Here is a 15,750-nt window from a genome sequence, read left to right on the forward strand (position 1 = left end):
CCCCCCCTCGCTGCAGGATAAGGAGGCCCTGCAGCAGCAGCTGTATGAACACATGCTGCAGATGTCTGCCCTGCAGGCCAAGCTGGACGACAAGAAACACGGGCAGGAGGTGGCTGACTCCTGGGTGGCACAGCTGCAGGAACAACTCAAGGTGGAGAAGGAAGCCCTCAACAGGAAGGAGAGAGAGGTGGGCTTGTTAGAGGCTTTTGTGATGTTTGTTTGTTTGAGATTAGTAAAATTCTTCACTATTCTTCGTATAAAGTTTGTAGTGAATCACCAGGTAGTAGTACAAATTACCACAATGTATTAATTTTGGACCATTTCATACCTCAACATGTCCGTACTCTTTTTTGAAAGTTGTGGTGGGTTCGAAAAATTCTTTAATGTGCGTGGTGCACATGTGTGGCTCTCCCCAAACACGGGACCTCTATTTTACGTCCTATTCGAGGGATGTCCCTAACTGAAGCTACAATCATGTAGTTACACATTTTCTCTTGAGTGAAGTAAGGAAAGTCATATATAAGCACAATCAGAGGCTTATACTGACATAATATCAACCAGGAATTTGATACTGTTATGACCAACATTGATCTTGAGATTAATTGAAATGAGTGTATTTGGCACAGTGACTGTAACTTCTGCAAGTCATGTTTCTGTGTGAAACTTATACATGTACTAGGAGATGCTAGGTTACCTGATTCAAAAGTAGTCACAGCTACTGATATCAATGGACAGCCTAGCTTTTGGCTTACACTGTTGGTTGCCTAGTGGGCAACCTGAGAAAGAAGTTATGTTAATATTTCGACCATGTTGTGGATCATGATGAATGTGCCACTGACAGGTATTAAACATTTCTATTAGGGTGATGTCTGTGTGCTACAATGTATCTTATCTCTTCAATTGGTAATCTTTATCTTGTGCCATCGTGTGGCACAGTCGGTAGTGCGTTCGACTCACACCCAAGAGGTCGCGGGTTTGAATCCTGCCCATGTCACCGATCTTGTGCCCTTGGGAAAGGCACTTCATACGACTTTCCTCTCTTCATCGCACTCAGGTGGAAATGAGTACCTAGCTTCGGTTAGCGATGTCCCTCTGATAGGACGTTATATGGAGGTCCCATGTTTGGGGAGAGCCACACCCCACGCACGTTAAAGAACCCAGCGCACTTACCGAAAAGAGTAGGGGATCTTCCCGGTGAGAGTGGTTCAAACCTTACAGTCCAGTCTTACGCATTTTGTACATGTACGTACATGTACAACTGGTGTGTTACGTCTAAAGGTGGTTTACCGGTTATACGAAACAAACAAACAATTTGATGTAACTTGTTAATTTGCCCATGTCCACAGATGGGGAACCTGGTGGAGCAGTTGGAGCAGTTCCGGGAGGATCTGGTGGATAAGGAGGAGGAGATCCAGAGACTGAACATGGAGATCCAGATCCAGCAGAGGGAGATCAGCGCTCACACAGACGTGGATCAGCAGACAGCAGAGATACTGGAGGAAAACGCCAACCTCAAGGTCAGGACAACTTCAAGTGCACATTACTGTGGTCAACTTTTGAAGTTTCATGGTGTCTTTCTTCAGTAGTCTGGTTAGTGTAAAATTAGGGCCACTTGTGACCTCATGATCAAATCTTCAAGCCAGTGCTACATTTGTGTACCTGTAGTTATATGACTGAGATTTAATGAATATATATTTATAGTGGCTCTAATTTAAACCAGTTCAGCCCTTGTCTATATTATATGTACAATGTAGGTATGACATTGTGTTCTGTCACTACTGAGTACTGAAAGACTTGGTCCCATTTTATAACTACCTCACACTTTGTATGAAAACAAGAAAACTAACTCTTCTTTGCCATATAAACCCACATTTACTGGTTTATCATACTGGCAGTTTACTAAGTCACTCCTGGCAATGATATTCCAACCATTCGTGATACATTATAGTGCCCTTCACCGTTTCTATCACCTGTTGTCGATTTTGTATGGATGCGCTGTAAATAGTTTTAGCACAATTTTTAAATCCGTTATGCTATATTATAATGTAAATTATGTTTTTAATCACGTCCATCCAAATTGTAATTGTTCTGACACAATTCAGCCATCTTACATGTAGCTGCAATGTTGGTGACAATGTTGTTGAAATAAACCAATTTGATATTTCTTGCTTTCCAGTCAGCGCTGAAGACCCTACAGGACCAGTCTGAGCAGGACCTGTCCCTGCCTCGCTATGCCCAGGACCTGCTGCAGGAGAAGAACTCTGAGATCGACCACCTGAATGAGCAGATAAAACAACTCCGAGATGACATGAACCAACTTCCTGAGGCTGATACAACAAGCACTGCTGCCCAGACAGAGGACTCAAGTGTGGAGGTCAGAGTTTGTTTGTTATTAATGATAAAATTTAATGTTTTTTATTAGTACCCTTGCAGTCGCAGCCTTTATTCGGCTGAATTGATGCAGGGTATCACATAATAATAAATACAAATCACAACAATCAATAATACACGACGCACATATTTACTCCACAGATTTTTTTGTGGAACTGTCGCAAGGGTCTGTGCGGCTGCCATTCGGCACCACAAGGTGACCTCAAAACGACTTTCCCCAACCGAAGTTAGGTACCCATTCACACCTAGGAGTAGTGAGGAAAGTTGTGTAAAGTGCCTTTTCCAAGAACACAACGTAGGGCACATGTCCAGAAATGTCCCGGGTACGACTCAGGATCGAACCCGGGTCTCCCGGTTCACAGTCGAATGATCTACCACTACGCCACCCGGTGCCACACTATTCTTCCTGGAGTGTGCAGTGTATCACCAACTTCCAGATAGTAGTATTTGGACCATTACACACCGTGCCCCTACTATTTTGTTAAAGGTGTATTTTAGGGGTACTTAAAACATGCGTAGGGTGTGGCTCTCCCCAAACACAGGACCTCCATTTATCGTCCTATCCGAGGGACATTTCTAATCCTCATTTTCACTTGAATGAAGTGAGAAAAGTTGTGCACAATGCTGGGGCATGTCAGGGATAGCCATATTGTTACAACCTAACTTAAGGGCCATGCAGAAACAAAAACACACACACTCACACACACACACACACCCAAAGCAATACAGCTAACTGTAATTATTATTCCTGTTTTTTTTTCACTGTACTGTTATGTTCACGGTTTTCACCGTCACTTCTGTACCTTGAACTTATTGTAACAGTTAACAAATAATTCCTTGACTTTTTTTTTTCCTGCACCTGTCACCACCGTGAACATGTAGTGCTGTGAACATGTCCATTTTTCTCAGACCGTGAACTTTTGCTACTGTCAACATTTAGTGAATTACAGTACCTCCATATTTCCTGGAGGTAATTCACAGAAATAACTGTTACAGTAACTGTTGTGCTGATTCCTCTCTACAGGACCAGGATGACCAGGAAGTTCTCCTAGACCAGAAGGAGGAGGAGATTTCTGCCCTGAGAGTGGAGCTGTTGAACATGAGGAACAGAGACCCACTCCTGGAACCTGTGGTACAACATGCCATGGAGAGGAGCAACCAGGAATATGAACAAGCCAAGGTGAGGGGAGGAAGTGAGAACTGCTTGTTGAACTCTCAAGTACACAGTCATGTACAAGGGACAGCAGCAGTTCCTAGACTTACCATGATTATTGAGGTAGTTTTTACTAGTAGTTTCTTAGTTATCAGTAGTTCTATGTGTACTAATTGTCTGTTTTTATTATACCGTATAGTCCTATGTTCCTGCAATTAGCCCTCGGGCACGAATTTGCAATAAAACAATTATTTATTGATTCTTTTTTACAGTCATAACAGTGACCCTTAGGAGTCTTTGTCATGTTCAACTGTTTTTGCCAGTTCCCTTACAGTGTTGACTACAAAATGTAGTTCTGTCAGTTCATTTTTATATAATTAGTGATGCTGAGGAAGAGTGACAGATGTCACTTGAAACCTCTAGAAGTAATTATGTCCAGTTACTGTTAGTAGTACAGTTTGAATTGTCTTTGAATATACCTGGATGTCTTAAACCTTCATCAACGTGTCTAAAAATGTGAATTATACTGTATATTAACTATATATACAGTAAATTGGTTAACATCAATTGACTAAGTCTTATATGTTGCGTGAACCAGGCACAGCTACAAGAAGATATCAGAAAGATGGAAGATCAACTCAGAACTCAACAGAAAGACATGGAATCTTTGAAGCAGCAGTTATTAGGGGACCAGGAAGAGGAGGCTGCAGTGATGCAGCAAGAGATGACTGCAGCGCAGCAAGAGAGAGTTGCTGCTGAGGAGGCAAGAACTGCTGCAGAGGAAATAATGGCTGCAGCACAACAAGAGAGAGCTGTAGCAGCAGAACAGAACATTGCTGCACAACAGGAGAGAGCTGCAGCAGAGGAAGCAAAGACTGCTGCACAGCAGGAAAGAGCTGCAGCAGAACAGGAGAGAGCTGCAGCAGAAGAACAGAACATTGCTGCACAGCAGGATAGAGCTGCAGCAGAACAAGAGAGAGCTGCAGCAGAACAACAGAATATTGCAGCACAGCAGGAGAGAGCTGCAGCAGAGGATGCAAAGACTGCTGCACAGCAAGAAAAAGCTGCAGCTGAAGAACAGAACATTGCTGCACAGCAGGATAGAGCTGCAGCAGAACAAGAGAGAGCTGCAGCAGAACAACAGAATATTGCAGCACAGCAGGAGAGAGCTGCAGCAGAGGAAGCAAAAGCTGCAGCAATACAGGAGAGAGCTGGAACCAAAGAGGATAAAGCTATAGCAGAAAAGGAGAAACTCTCAACTCCATCAGAGAGATTGCTAGACCAAGACCAAGAACTGATGGGTGAACAGCTTATGAAAAAGGATGAAGAGCTAGAACAGCTTAAAGAAAATATCAGTCAGCTTCAGAGACAGCTTGAGAGTACAGAAAATCAACTGATGAGTCGCAGTAAGGATGTTACAAAGCTGGAAGAAGAAGTGTCTTCTCTCCAACAGGTGCTGTCCACAGCTGGGCAGGTGGCAGCTGCAGGGAGACAGCTGCAGGAGGATGATCATACAGACCACCCTACCATTACAGATGACAGGATGGCTCAACTACAGGTAAGACTTACATGTAAAACTATGTCTTCAAGAAATTTTTGGCAGAATTATGTAGGAGTCCTGCTACTGTATATTCGCATGAAGGTTCATCTGTCAGATGTCTGATCAAAGTTACATATTAAATTAAAATAAAATAATATAAAATATTAAACTGTTCCCTACTCCAAAAAAATTCACCAGAATTTTTGACCGAATCGCTTGGTCTTGATCAGATATCTGACCCTAGACCTAAGTGCTGTAGACACGTGATTTTTCCACACGTGTAACATCAGCACTGGGTCAAATTTTGCCTGAAGTCAGTGCGGAAAAATTATGTATCTACAATACTTGGGTCAGATAGCTGATGAAGACCGAGAGATTCAGTCAAAACTTCTGGTGAGTCAAATTCTTATTGAGCTGGTGAACAGCTTAATTTCATATAATATGTTCATCTCTTGAAGATATAATTTAACTGGAGCTACCAATTTGGCTTGTAGATACAATGATTCAGTTACATGCTTACAAAAGAGGTACTTTGTAAAATGTTTAATGTGTTAACTGCTTTCCAAACCAAACTGATAGAACTACTGCCTAGTATAGGAATGATTAAGAATTAGCATCATCTTACGAAAGGTAAAACAAAAAGGATAGAGACTGTTGTATTGTTCCTGCAGGCAGAACTCACCTCCCAGGCTCAGAGACATGAAGAAGAAGTCGTCCTGCTGAAAAGCAGTCTTCAAACTGAAATGGAGAAGGTTAAAGAACAGCTGAGAGAGGAGTACAGGGCACGACTAGAGAACATCCGTGTGTCTACACAGGGCAGGGCTCTCAAACAGGTAAACATATGGTACACAAGTCATGTATACTTATCTTGAAAGTTCATCTGTGTTGGTAGAAGTCATTATGCAGCAAGATTAAACTGTAATTTCCAACACAAGAAGTGGTGGATTGTTCATTCCTTGACTGACAAAGACTGGAGTTGTACAGTCAAAAATTTGGGTGAGTCCAATTTCTTGTGTTGGAAATTACAGGTTAATCTTGCTGCATAAGTCATGTATTATACATGCACGTTCACACTTCAGAGCTCAAAATACTGGGTGCATGTCTACCTTAGTGCACCCAAATTTGGAGCTGTGCACCTAATGTTTTTCTGTGGGTGCACCAGTGCACCCAAATATTTTTTTTTATTAGGACTGGTGTGCAAAGATTGTACAATGTATAGCTGTAGAATACAGCTTCATATTCTTAACATCCAAGTGTCAGGAAAAATAAAATCAATGACATTTAATATTATATAATCAAAGTACTTTTCTTTACAAATGAAACATATTAGTTTTTGCTGACATTCCACATTCTATGTTATATCATGGTGGACCCAATTTTTAGGTTGGGTGCGCCATGCAGTGCACTTACATGTATTCCCCCCAAAGAATTTTGAGTCCTGCATTCTGATTCTTTGGTTAAATCATTCCACAATTAATGACTTTTGCCCCAGACATATCAGGTTGAATCAAATGATTGTGATTTTTCTGACATATACGTACCGCGTGAGTACCGCGTGAGTTACGCGTTACCCGTTAATTCTAACGCAAGCTGTACTGTATGGTTGGCGCACACAGTCCACACAAGGCACACTAAGCACTGGTACCACCACAAAATACTAATAAAGAATGCAATGTGTTTTCAGCTTTTAAACACTTGTAAGTCATCTTATTTTGGCACCTCCATTTCCTGAATGACATTTATTTGCACTGGAGTGGAGTTGATTCAGCTTACTAGTACTGCAGCTTTAACAGACGTTAACCTGGCTGGTGTGTTCTAACAGAAACTGGATGAGATCCGTGCTGAGCTGACCTGGCAGCATCAGCAGCACATCAGGGACATCCAGGACAACGCTGAGAGAGATGCACAGATGAGGGTGGAGGAGCTGGAACTCAGACACAGGTGGGACTAGAGTTTCAGACAGTAACGTCCCGCTCACACATAGCTGAATATGCTCTCCAAGCAGAGGTTAGGGTTTTGGGTTAATTTTTGCGTGTTTCTAAACTTTTATCGGGATTTCTTTTTTTTTGCACTGGAATTTTCCTTTCACCCAACCTCTGCCGGCAGTTGAAAGCATCAATACGTCAACACATAACAGTCGTTCTGCAAGGTGTGAACCAGACGCATGAATAGGCACAGTCAGCAGGAGGCGTGTGGCCGAATGAATGTCTTAAAAGTTTCTGACTGGCTAGATGTGTGATAATCCACCACTGTAAATAGATATCCCCAATGATAATTTGATGGTTCCCGGGGAGGAGCACTGTCGCGTTTCCTGAATAGGTTTGCCCCGCCCCGGGGTGAGTGCCGGCAGAGATTGGGTTGGGTAAAAGAAAAATTCCAGTGCAAAAAAGAAACCCCGATAAAAAAGCCTAAAAACATGCCAAAAATAACCCCAAACCCTAACCTCTGCTCGAAGAGTAAGCTGAATACACTGCCCAACCCCTCCAACTGTGGTTAGGAGTATAGGTTAGGAGAAAGGTTGAGGTTCAGCGAAGTCGGCTAATGTTCGGCAGCGCCGGCCAAATAATGTAGTTCAAAAGGTTTAAAACATTTGGGTTTGGACGGGAGGTTCAGTTGTGGCAGTGCAAGGTAAGGAAAATCATTTATGATTAGAATTACAGTCCAATTTTGTATGGTCAGGTTCTCCATTTACTGATAAATGGAAGTACTTGACTTGTATCTAATTATCCTTTTATTCTGTCTCAGAAAAGGCCAATGGTCCAAACTTGTTGACAAGTTCTGTAGCTTTGGATACTCCTGTTTTGTTAGCTTTGCACATTTTTCTTCCCAAAGCCATGAACATTCTTCTTCCTTGCCCAATACTGTGAGCTTTTCATGTAGTCGCAAAATAGAGATAGTGAAGCACTTAAAATGTTTTAAAGTTTTTTTTTTTTAATTGACTGAGTGAAAAATTTCAGGGAGCACATAGAAGAGTTACAGCGTCAGTACAGGAGAGGGCAGAAGGAAGGTTTGGTGGAGCCGGACAGACAGCAGACAGACGTGCTGTACAGACTGGACAGTCAGCACGGTGCTGTCACAGACAGGAGCAGCAGCAGTAGAGGCAGACAGCTCATGTTATGTCATGGTAAATGTGAAATCAAAGCTGAAGGAGAAAAATTGAAAGTCTAAGACAGTCACCATGGTTAGGCCGCACCAATTTAATTCTTGGTTAATGGATTCACCTTCTTCATTTTTTCTGATTTGACAAAAAATAAAAATTCAGAATCAACTGCAAAATGCTCATATTTTGCCCTGAACAGTTGAAAACAGTCCTTTTCTTCCTAGTTGTTACAATTATTTCATCTTTCAAAGCAATTGTATCATTAAAAGTTCAAAATTCATTGTTTAAATTTTGAACCAGCCTGGTGTGTTGACTTCATGGCTCCCATTGTATCATTTTGGGCCATAATAGGATGCCTATATTGGCCTTTTTTTTTTGCCCGCCTGCTACATTATTTTTCTAGAAAAATCCGTTAACCAAGAAATTAAATTGGTGTGGCCTAACCATGGATTTGAAAAAAAATCTTTAAAAAGATGAAACCAAATTTAATGGCCATTCAAAATGTCAGTAAACTTTGGTAGGGCTACACTTACAAAATGTAGTTTATTTTGTTGATTCTCAGATGTTTAGATATCATTGATNGGTTAGTGGTGCCCTGGAGTCAGAGAAGTCCCATGTGAAGTCCTGTAATGTTTGTATGTCTGTTGTGGTTAGTGGTGCCCTGGAGTCCGAGAAGTCCCATGTGAAGTCCTGTAATTCAGGGAGCACATAGAAGAGTTACAGCGTCAGTACAGGACAGACAGCAGACAGACGTGCTGTACAGGCTGGACAGTCAGCACGGTGCTGTCACAGACAGGAGCAGCAGCAGTAGAGGTCAGACAGCTCATGTTATGTCATGGTAAATGTGAAATCAAAGCTGAATGAGAAAAATTGTGAGTCTAAGATGGTCACCATGGTTACAGAATCAACTGCAAAATGCTCATAGCCCTGAACAGTTGCGTCCGCCAGTTGTTACAATTATCCCATCTTTCAACGCAATGGTATCATTAAAAGTTCAAAATTCATTGTTTAAATTTTGAACCAGCCTGGTGTGTTGACTTCATGGCTCCCATCGTATCATTTTGGGCCATAATAGGATGCCTATATATATATATATATATATATATAGGCCGTTTTCTTTCTTTTTTTCGCCCACCCGCTCCATTATTTTTCTAGAAAAATCCGTTAACCAAGAAATTAAATTGGTGTGGCCTAATCATGGATTTGAAGAAAAAAATCTTTACAAAGATGAAACCAAAGGGAAAATAGCCATTCAAAATGAGGTCAGTAAACTTTTGGTAGGGGCTACACTTACAAAATGTAGTTTATTTTGTTGATTCTGAGAATTAGATTGATGGTTAACTGACAGAACAGAGTAACAAATATAAAGAACCTGGAGAGGAGAAAGTTTATTATAATCAATTATTGCACACACAGTTCCAGGTAATGAGTATTAAGTATCACCCAATTGTGTGAAGTACTGTATGATTTGACTAAAAATCTTCCACAAACCATCAAAATAAGTTTATAGGAGTGATAATCATTGTAACTGTAGGCCTCTTTACTTGGGTTTGAATCAAATGTTAGAAACATGTGGAAGTACTGAAGGATAATACTTTCAGCACCAAAGACAGACACAGTAGTGGTCACTTCTGATCAGCATTTCTCTTCTCTTCATCCATTGTTACAAGTGCGGCTACAGAGTGACATAAATGTTACTTTTTTTTATCGATTATTGGAGTCTTACCAGGTATTGTGGCAAATATTTTTTAAATATTTTAAATATTTTTAAATATCACTGTAGCATGGATCATTAATAATTGCTTCTTTCTAAGAGGGAAAAAAATAGGTAGGTTGGAAGTAAAAGAGTAAATGTTGATGAAAATCGAGGTAAGCAATATCAGTTCAAACTCTACTACTGGATAAGTTACTTACTACTACTAGATAACTTCCAGACATTTTGAGTGACATTTGTCACTCTTTTTCAGTGTGTCTAATTATGAATAAAACTGAGAGAACTAGTCAACACTTATCACAATGTAAAAGAACTGGAAAAACCGGTTGAATGTATGAAAGGCTTGTAAGTGTATTGATATGTAAATCAAGGTGTGACTTTAGATCCACTGGTAGATTTCCTTCTTACAAGTACATGTAACTCCATGACTGTTCAAACCATTGTGGTTCATGGTTGAGAATGTCTGTTGCCTCCAGTCTGAAATTATGTTCCAGATGCATTGATGAAGGTTAGACATCCAGGTAATGACAGAGATACACAAGGAATTGTTACAAGCAACTAACGGGCACTGATGAAAAATAGTTAATGCAGCTTGAAATGTCTAAGTATCGGTTTTCAAAATTTGTAGAGCTGCTTGAATAAATTTCCTGGTCAATGTCCCTAATGATGCCATGTACAGTAGATGGCAGATCATGTTGACTAGTTCTGTTAGTATGTTTAGTAGTGCTGTGTACCTAAACCCACATTTAGGTTCAGGTGCGGATTCAAGTCCAGAGGTTTAGGTTCAGTTCCGGACTCATAAGTCCGGACCTTAACCCACAATTGCATGTTGGCAACCTTGCAAAGTTGTCTGGGTGAAACTGTGGTCACATAACATGGAGGCCGGTACTTGACAATGCCTGATGGCAATGTTTTCTTCATTTTGCAGCAGAGATTTTGCAACCTATGGCTTTAGGTAGTTTGGAAAGAAAAGGGGTATGTGATGTGTTGACCAGTTCTTGACTTTTAGGTTTTTTTTGAACTTGAACCTAAGAACAGAACAGGTCCAGCGAACCGGTACACAGCACTAATGTTTAGCCACGCTAAAGAAGAGTACATATCAAAATGTCCAAAAGTAACCTCCGTAAGCTATCCAGTATATAGTAGCTTGAGTTTAAGTAAAACTAAAAGAATACCTTTGTTCTGTTGTAGGCAGCGTTGTGCAGTAGAGGCATCAAAATAGGAACACGATTGTAGTGCCTAGTTAATACCTTTGAAAATCGCTCCTTTTTTTCTCTTGAAAGTTTTGGTCCATTTTGGAGATTTGGGGGCTGGAAGGCACAGGTAGGGTCTAAACTTTCCTACTTTGGTCAAGTTTTGTTTATTTCACCAGTTTAGTGGGTGTAATGAGAGATGTGAGTGGTTAGGTCTTGTCTGGCCAGGCGGATGGATACAATGGAAAATTAGGTCAAAGTTGAAGTTTTGTTACTACCATCAGCTGTGGCGGGAATTTGACCTGGTCGACCCCGTTTCCTTTCGATATTCGGGAATCAGACCCTTGTGGCTACTTGGTGCAGAAAAATTTTTGAGATTAAAGTATGGGCAAGTACTTTCATGAGGACTTCTAATAGTGTATTTAAGCATGTGTTCCTATGGCCAAATCTAATAATACTGTCTGCCCTTGTGTTATATTTGCAGCCTCTCCCACCATGTACACCCCTGCTGGTTCAGAGCTGGGCCACAGACTGCAGGATGAGATTGATGCCACGGAGCGGTTAGATACTAACCTGGTGAACCAGCTGAGACAGAGGCAGCAGGGAGTAGGGCAGGACCACAGTGACTCTGAAGTGGACGATATCGTGTCTACAAGACTGGAGGTAAGGAGGACTGAGTTCCACAGTGCATTTGTTTGTTTTTTATCATATTTCACCAGGGAAAACTTTCTGCCTTCCTGCATTTTTCAATGTTCCCTGGAGGGGGGGGGGACCTAGACATAAATTATAAAATCATCGATAACGGCTATTCCGAGATCAGGGTGCGCCAAAGGGTTGCACTTGGGCCAATTTTTCAAGTTTTATATTTTTCTACTTTCAGTGCAGAAAATCGCACTAGAGGTGTTACCATACATTGCACAGGATAGAGACGTTCAGTTCAAAAGTTGTGCTCTTCCAAACTTTAGCCCACTCATTTCAGATGTGGCCGGCAACGGACACTACAGCTCTTGCAAGACCTGTCATTTAGGGGTTGACAAAATGCTACAGAAATAACATAAATGAAAAAATTACTTCAAAATTGCAACAAAATGTAATTAATGTACCTATATGGTATACTTGGCAACGGACACTACATGGCAACGGACACTACACCCTTGAGGTTTTTTGACATTATTTCATATAATTACAGCAATAGACTGAAATAGCTACTGTGTTTTAAGTCAGCATCTTCAGCTGTTTCAAAACCTGAAATCATATGCACCCACAGCTTTCAAAGTTATACATAACGTGTACAACATATTGATAAATACGCTCTAGATCAGACTGAGCATGTCTGAACATATTGCAAATCTTTTCATTCCATTTTTTGTTCCCAAATTACTTAAAAGCATATTTCAAAAACTGGCATTTTTCAAGTGCAACAGCATAACGTAGATTTTATGCCAATTTCTGGTCTTAAATTGGCCATAGCATAAGTTTTAAACATCTTAACACCAAATCTCTTCCTGATTGTCTGGAAAATAACTGCACTAGTATAACAAGTTTGATAAATGTCAACAGAATGCGATAAATTCAGAGTAAGATTGACATAACGATGCACGATGCCATTGGCGCACCCTGATCTCGGAATAGCCGATAACAAGAAATAACAAACTGTTCAACTTCATGCCTATCATACAGATGTATGTCGATACACATCCAAAGTAAATTAGAGATAATATATCCCCAACTAAAGCAAACAAAGTTATGTTTACAAAATAAGTAAAACAAGAATTATTATATAATAAAACACAATACAAGGTCAAGTATATAGTAGAGGGGATTCATTCCTCAAGCTAACCAACATCTTGCACACGCAGTCGTCCCTCAGTAAGACATCTGCACCCGCATAGTTCCTGTTTAGAACTTTTATTCATCCTGCATGTCACATGACCGGTTTCGCCTGTGTGGCTTCTTCAAGTGTACAGAGGCTAATGACACAAGTGCATGAAGTTCTCACTTATATACCTTTCCAGTGCATAGTGCATCCATCCATTAAGAAGTATGCAGTATATAGTAATACAAGGTCAAGCGTAATGATATGTAATCAAAGAAATTTGCATATCGATGTTCCACAAGAAGGCATTCAAGTTCATATAATTGCTGTAGTGTTCTGGTTGATTTCAAACAATGTGGTAGACGTGTATGTGAGATTTTCAGTGTAATACACCAAGAAGGTACATGTACATGTACAAGCCCCAAACCCTGTGTGTTGACCTTGTATTGTAGGGGCTGGTGCGGAGGTTACACACAGAGGGAAGTAAAGTCCTGTCCCTGTCAGAGCTACAGTTTATCCAGCAGCACAGTCTGTCTGCTCGTCCTCCTGTACCTGATGGGGCGGAGAGGGACTCCCTGCAGCAGTCAGTCAAACAACAAGGTGAGTTGTGTATTTTGTTTCAATTAATACACACACATGGGACACAGGCAGCTATTTGTGGTGTTGTGACCCACACTTAAAATATTACAGAACACATGCTGACCTCCTGACCTTGGCCTGGCTTAACGACACTGATTTACGGTTAACGATTTTGTTTTGACGCTTGGTTATTTTGTAACGTTATGTGTTGTTAATGTGTCGATTTCGTTGTTTTCATGTGTAACTTGTTGTTACAGGGCATTCCTGAAAAGGAGTGGTTTTAAATAGCACTGAGGTCTCTACCCTGTTTAAATAAAACAGAAATAAATAACTAAATGAATATAGGGAGTAGCAAGACGTATACACATATTGTATAGAGTGACCTAAATTCAATCTAGAAAGCAGCACAATAAAAAATACAGCCAGCCTATAGTATCAGAGTCCATTTCAATAAGTATGGACAGGTATAGTTGCTTGACATTCCAGTTTAGGTGAAGGTCTTCTTGTATCTTTTATGTTCATTGTGATATTAAGATAATTTTAAACCCTTAGAAATCCAAAATTTACAAATTTCTTATGCAAGTAACAGTGGACATTGTACTAAATTAAATGTAATCATGCTAAGTGTATTCAGTAACAGAATTAAATACATTGTACATTGTATGTATTGTATAGTAATTTTTATTACATATTAGTTACTGTAACATGTTACACTGAACTGTTACATGTTCAGTGTCTCCTCAAAAAAGTAAAACAATCTACTTAAAGTGGTAAACATTACTGTGTTGAAGTGACACAAACAGTTTTTACTTCTTTCAGTTTTGAAGAATTGCAGCAATAGAATCATGTTTTGTGACTGATATAATTGACTCCTTACAGTTGAGTTGTTGGAGTATAAGTTGAACCAGGAGAAGACCATGGTGGAAGACCTCCAGTCATCCCTGCTGTCAGAGAGAAAGAGAAATGTAGAGCTGGTGTCTGGGGTGGAGGAGGAGAGGAGACTGGTAGTCTGTCTACAGAATGAGCTGTCTAGTCTTAAGGTGCTGTCAGAGAGTTTACGTGCTGCTCTGGACAGAGAACAGACAAAGTTAGCTTCAGTCAGGTTAGTAACTCAGCTTCTTACATGTATGCTTCCTTTTATAGCATTTTATGCAAATAAAGGTGGCCTCTTGAAATATAATTACAACAAATATTTAAGATTAATGTTTGTATGTCTGTTGTGGTTAGTGGTGCCCTGGAGTCAGAGATGTCCCATGTGAAGTCTTGTAATGTTTGTATGTCTGTTGTGGTTAGTGGTGCCCTGGAGTCCGAGAAGTCCCATGTGAAGTCCTGTAATGTTTGTATGTCTGTTGTGGTTAGTGGTGCCCTGGAGTCAGAGAAGTCCCATGTGAAGTCCTGTAATGTTTGTATTGTCTGTTGTGGTTAGTGGTGCCCTGGAGTCAGAGAAGTCCCATGTGAAGTCCTGTAATGTTTGTATGTCTGTTGTGGTTAGTGGTGCCCTGGAGTCCGAGAAGTCCCATGTGAAGTCCTGTAATGTTTGTATTGTCTGTTGTGGTTAGTGGTGCCCTTGAGTCAGAGAAGCCCCATGTGAAGTCCTGTAATGTTTGTATTGTCTGTTGTGGTTAGAGGTGCCCTGGAGTCAGAGAAGCCCCATGTGAAGTCCTGTAATGTTTGTATGTCTGTTGTGGTTAGTGGTGCCCTGGAGTCAGAGAAGTCCAATGTGACGTCCTGTAATGTTTGTCTGTCTGTTGTGGTTAGTGGTGCCCTGGAGTCAGAGAAGCCCCATGTGAAGTCCTGTAATGTTTGTCTGTTGTGGTTAGTGGTGCCCTGGAGTCAGAGAAGTCCCATGTGAAGTCCTGTAATGTTTGTATGTCTGTTGTGGTTAGTGGTGCCCTGGAGTCAGAGAAGCCCCATGTGAAGTCCTGTAATGTTTGTATTGTTGTGGTTAGTGGTGCCCTGGAGTCAGAGAAGTCCCATGTGAAGTCCTGTAATGTTTGTATGTCTGTTGTGGTTAGAGGTGCCCTGGAGTCCGAGAAGTCCCATGTGAAGTCCTGTAATGTTTGTATGTCTGTTGTGCACGGTTAGTGGTGCCCTGGAGTCAGAGAAGTCCCATGTGAATTCCTGTAATGTTTGTATTGTCTGTTGTGGTTAGTGGTGCCCTGGAGTCAGAGAAGTCCCATGTGAAGTCCTGTAATGTCTGTATGTCTGTTGTGGTTAGTGGTGCCCTGGAGTCAGAGAAGCCCCATGTGAAGTCCTGTAATGTT

General features: G+C 40.9%; 1 protein-coding gene across 1 annotated transcript in view; it reads left to right on the plus strand.

Moving 5' to 3' along the window:
• LOC109470832 (flagellar attachment zone protein 1-like) overlaps nucleotides 1-15,045 on the plus strand; it is a 16,582-nt gene extending 1,537 nt beyond the window's left edge. The window contains exons 4-15 of the mRNA XM_019769919.1: nucleotides 17-187; nucleotides 1,347-1,517; nucleotides 2,177-2,374; nucleotides 3,416-3,571; nucleotides 4,143-5,102; nucleotides 5,756-5,917; nucleotides 6,907-7,025; nucleotides 8,042-8,184; nucleotides 11,576-11,754; nucleotides 13,360-13,507; nucleotides 14,366-14,588; nucleotides 14,714-15,045. Of these exons, the coding sequence (XP_019625478.1) occupies nucleotides 17-187; nucleotides 1,347-1,517; nucleotides 2,177-2,374; nucleotides 3,416-3,571; nucleotides 4,143-5,102; nucleotides 5,756-5,917; nucleotides 6,907-7,025; nucleotides 8,042-8,184; nucleotides 11,576-11,754; nucleotides 13,360-13,507; nucleotides 14,366-14,588; nucleotides 14,714-14,912 (2,829 nt within the window). The 3' untranslated portion in view covers nucleotides 14,913-15,045. The remainder of the gene's footprint in view (nucleotides 1-16; nucleotides 188-1,346; nucleotides 1,518-2,176; nucleotides 2,375-3,415; nucleotides 3,572-4,142; nucleotides 5,103-5,755; nucleotides 5,918-6,906; nucleotides 7,026-8,041; nucleotides 8,185-11,575; nucleotides 11,755-13,359; nucleotides 13,508-14,365; nucleotides 14,589-14,713) is intronic.
• Nucleotides 15,046-15,750: the final 705 nt, after the last annotated feature.

This window comes from Branchiostoma belcheri, unplaced genomic scaffold (assembly GCF_001625305.1).
Source record: "Branchiostoma belcheri isolate BF01 breed outbred unplaced genomic scaffold, Haploidv18h27 scaffold235, whole genome shotgun sequence".
Taxonomy (NCBI): domain Eukaryota; kingdom Metazoa; phylum Chordata; class Leptocardii; order Amphioxiformes; family Branchiostomatidae; genus Branchiostoma; species Branchiostoma belcheri.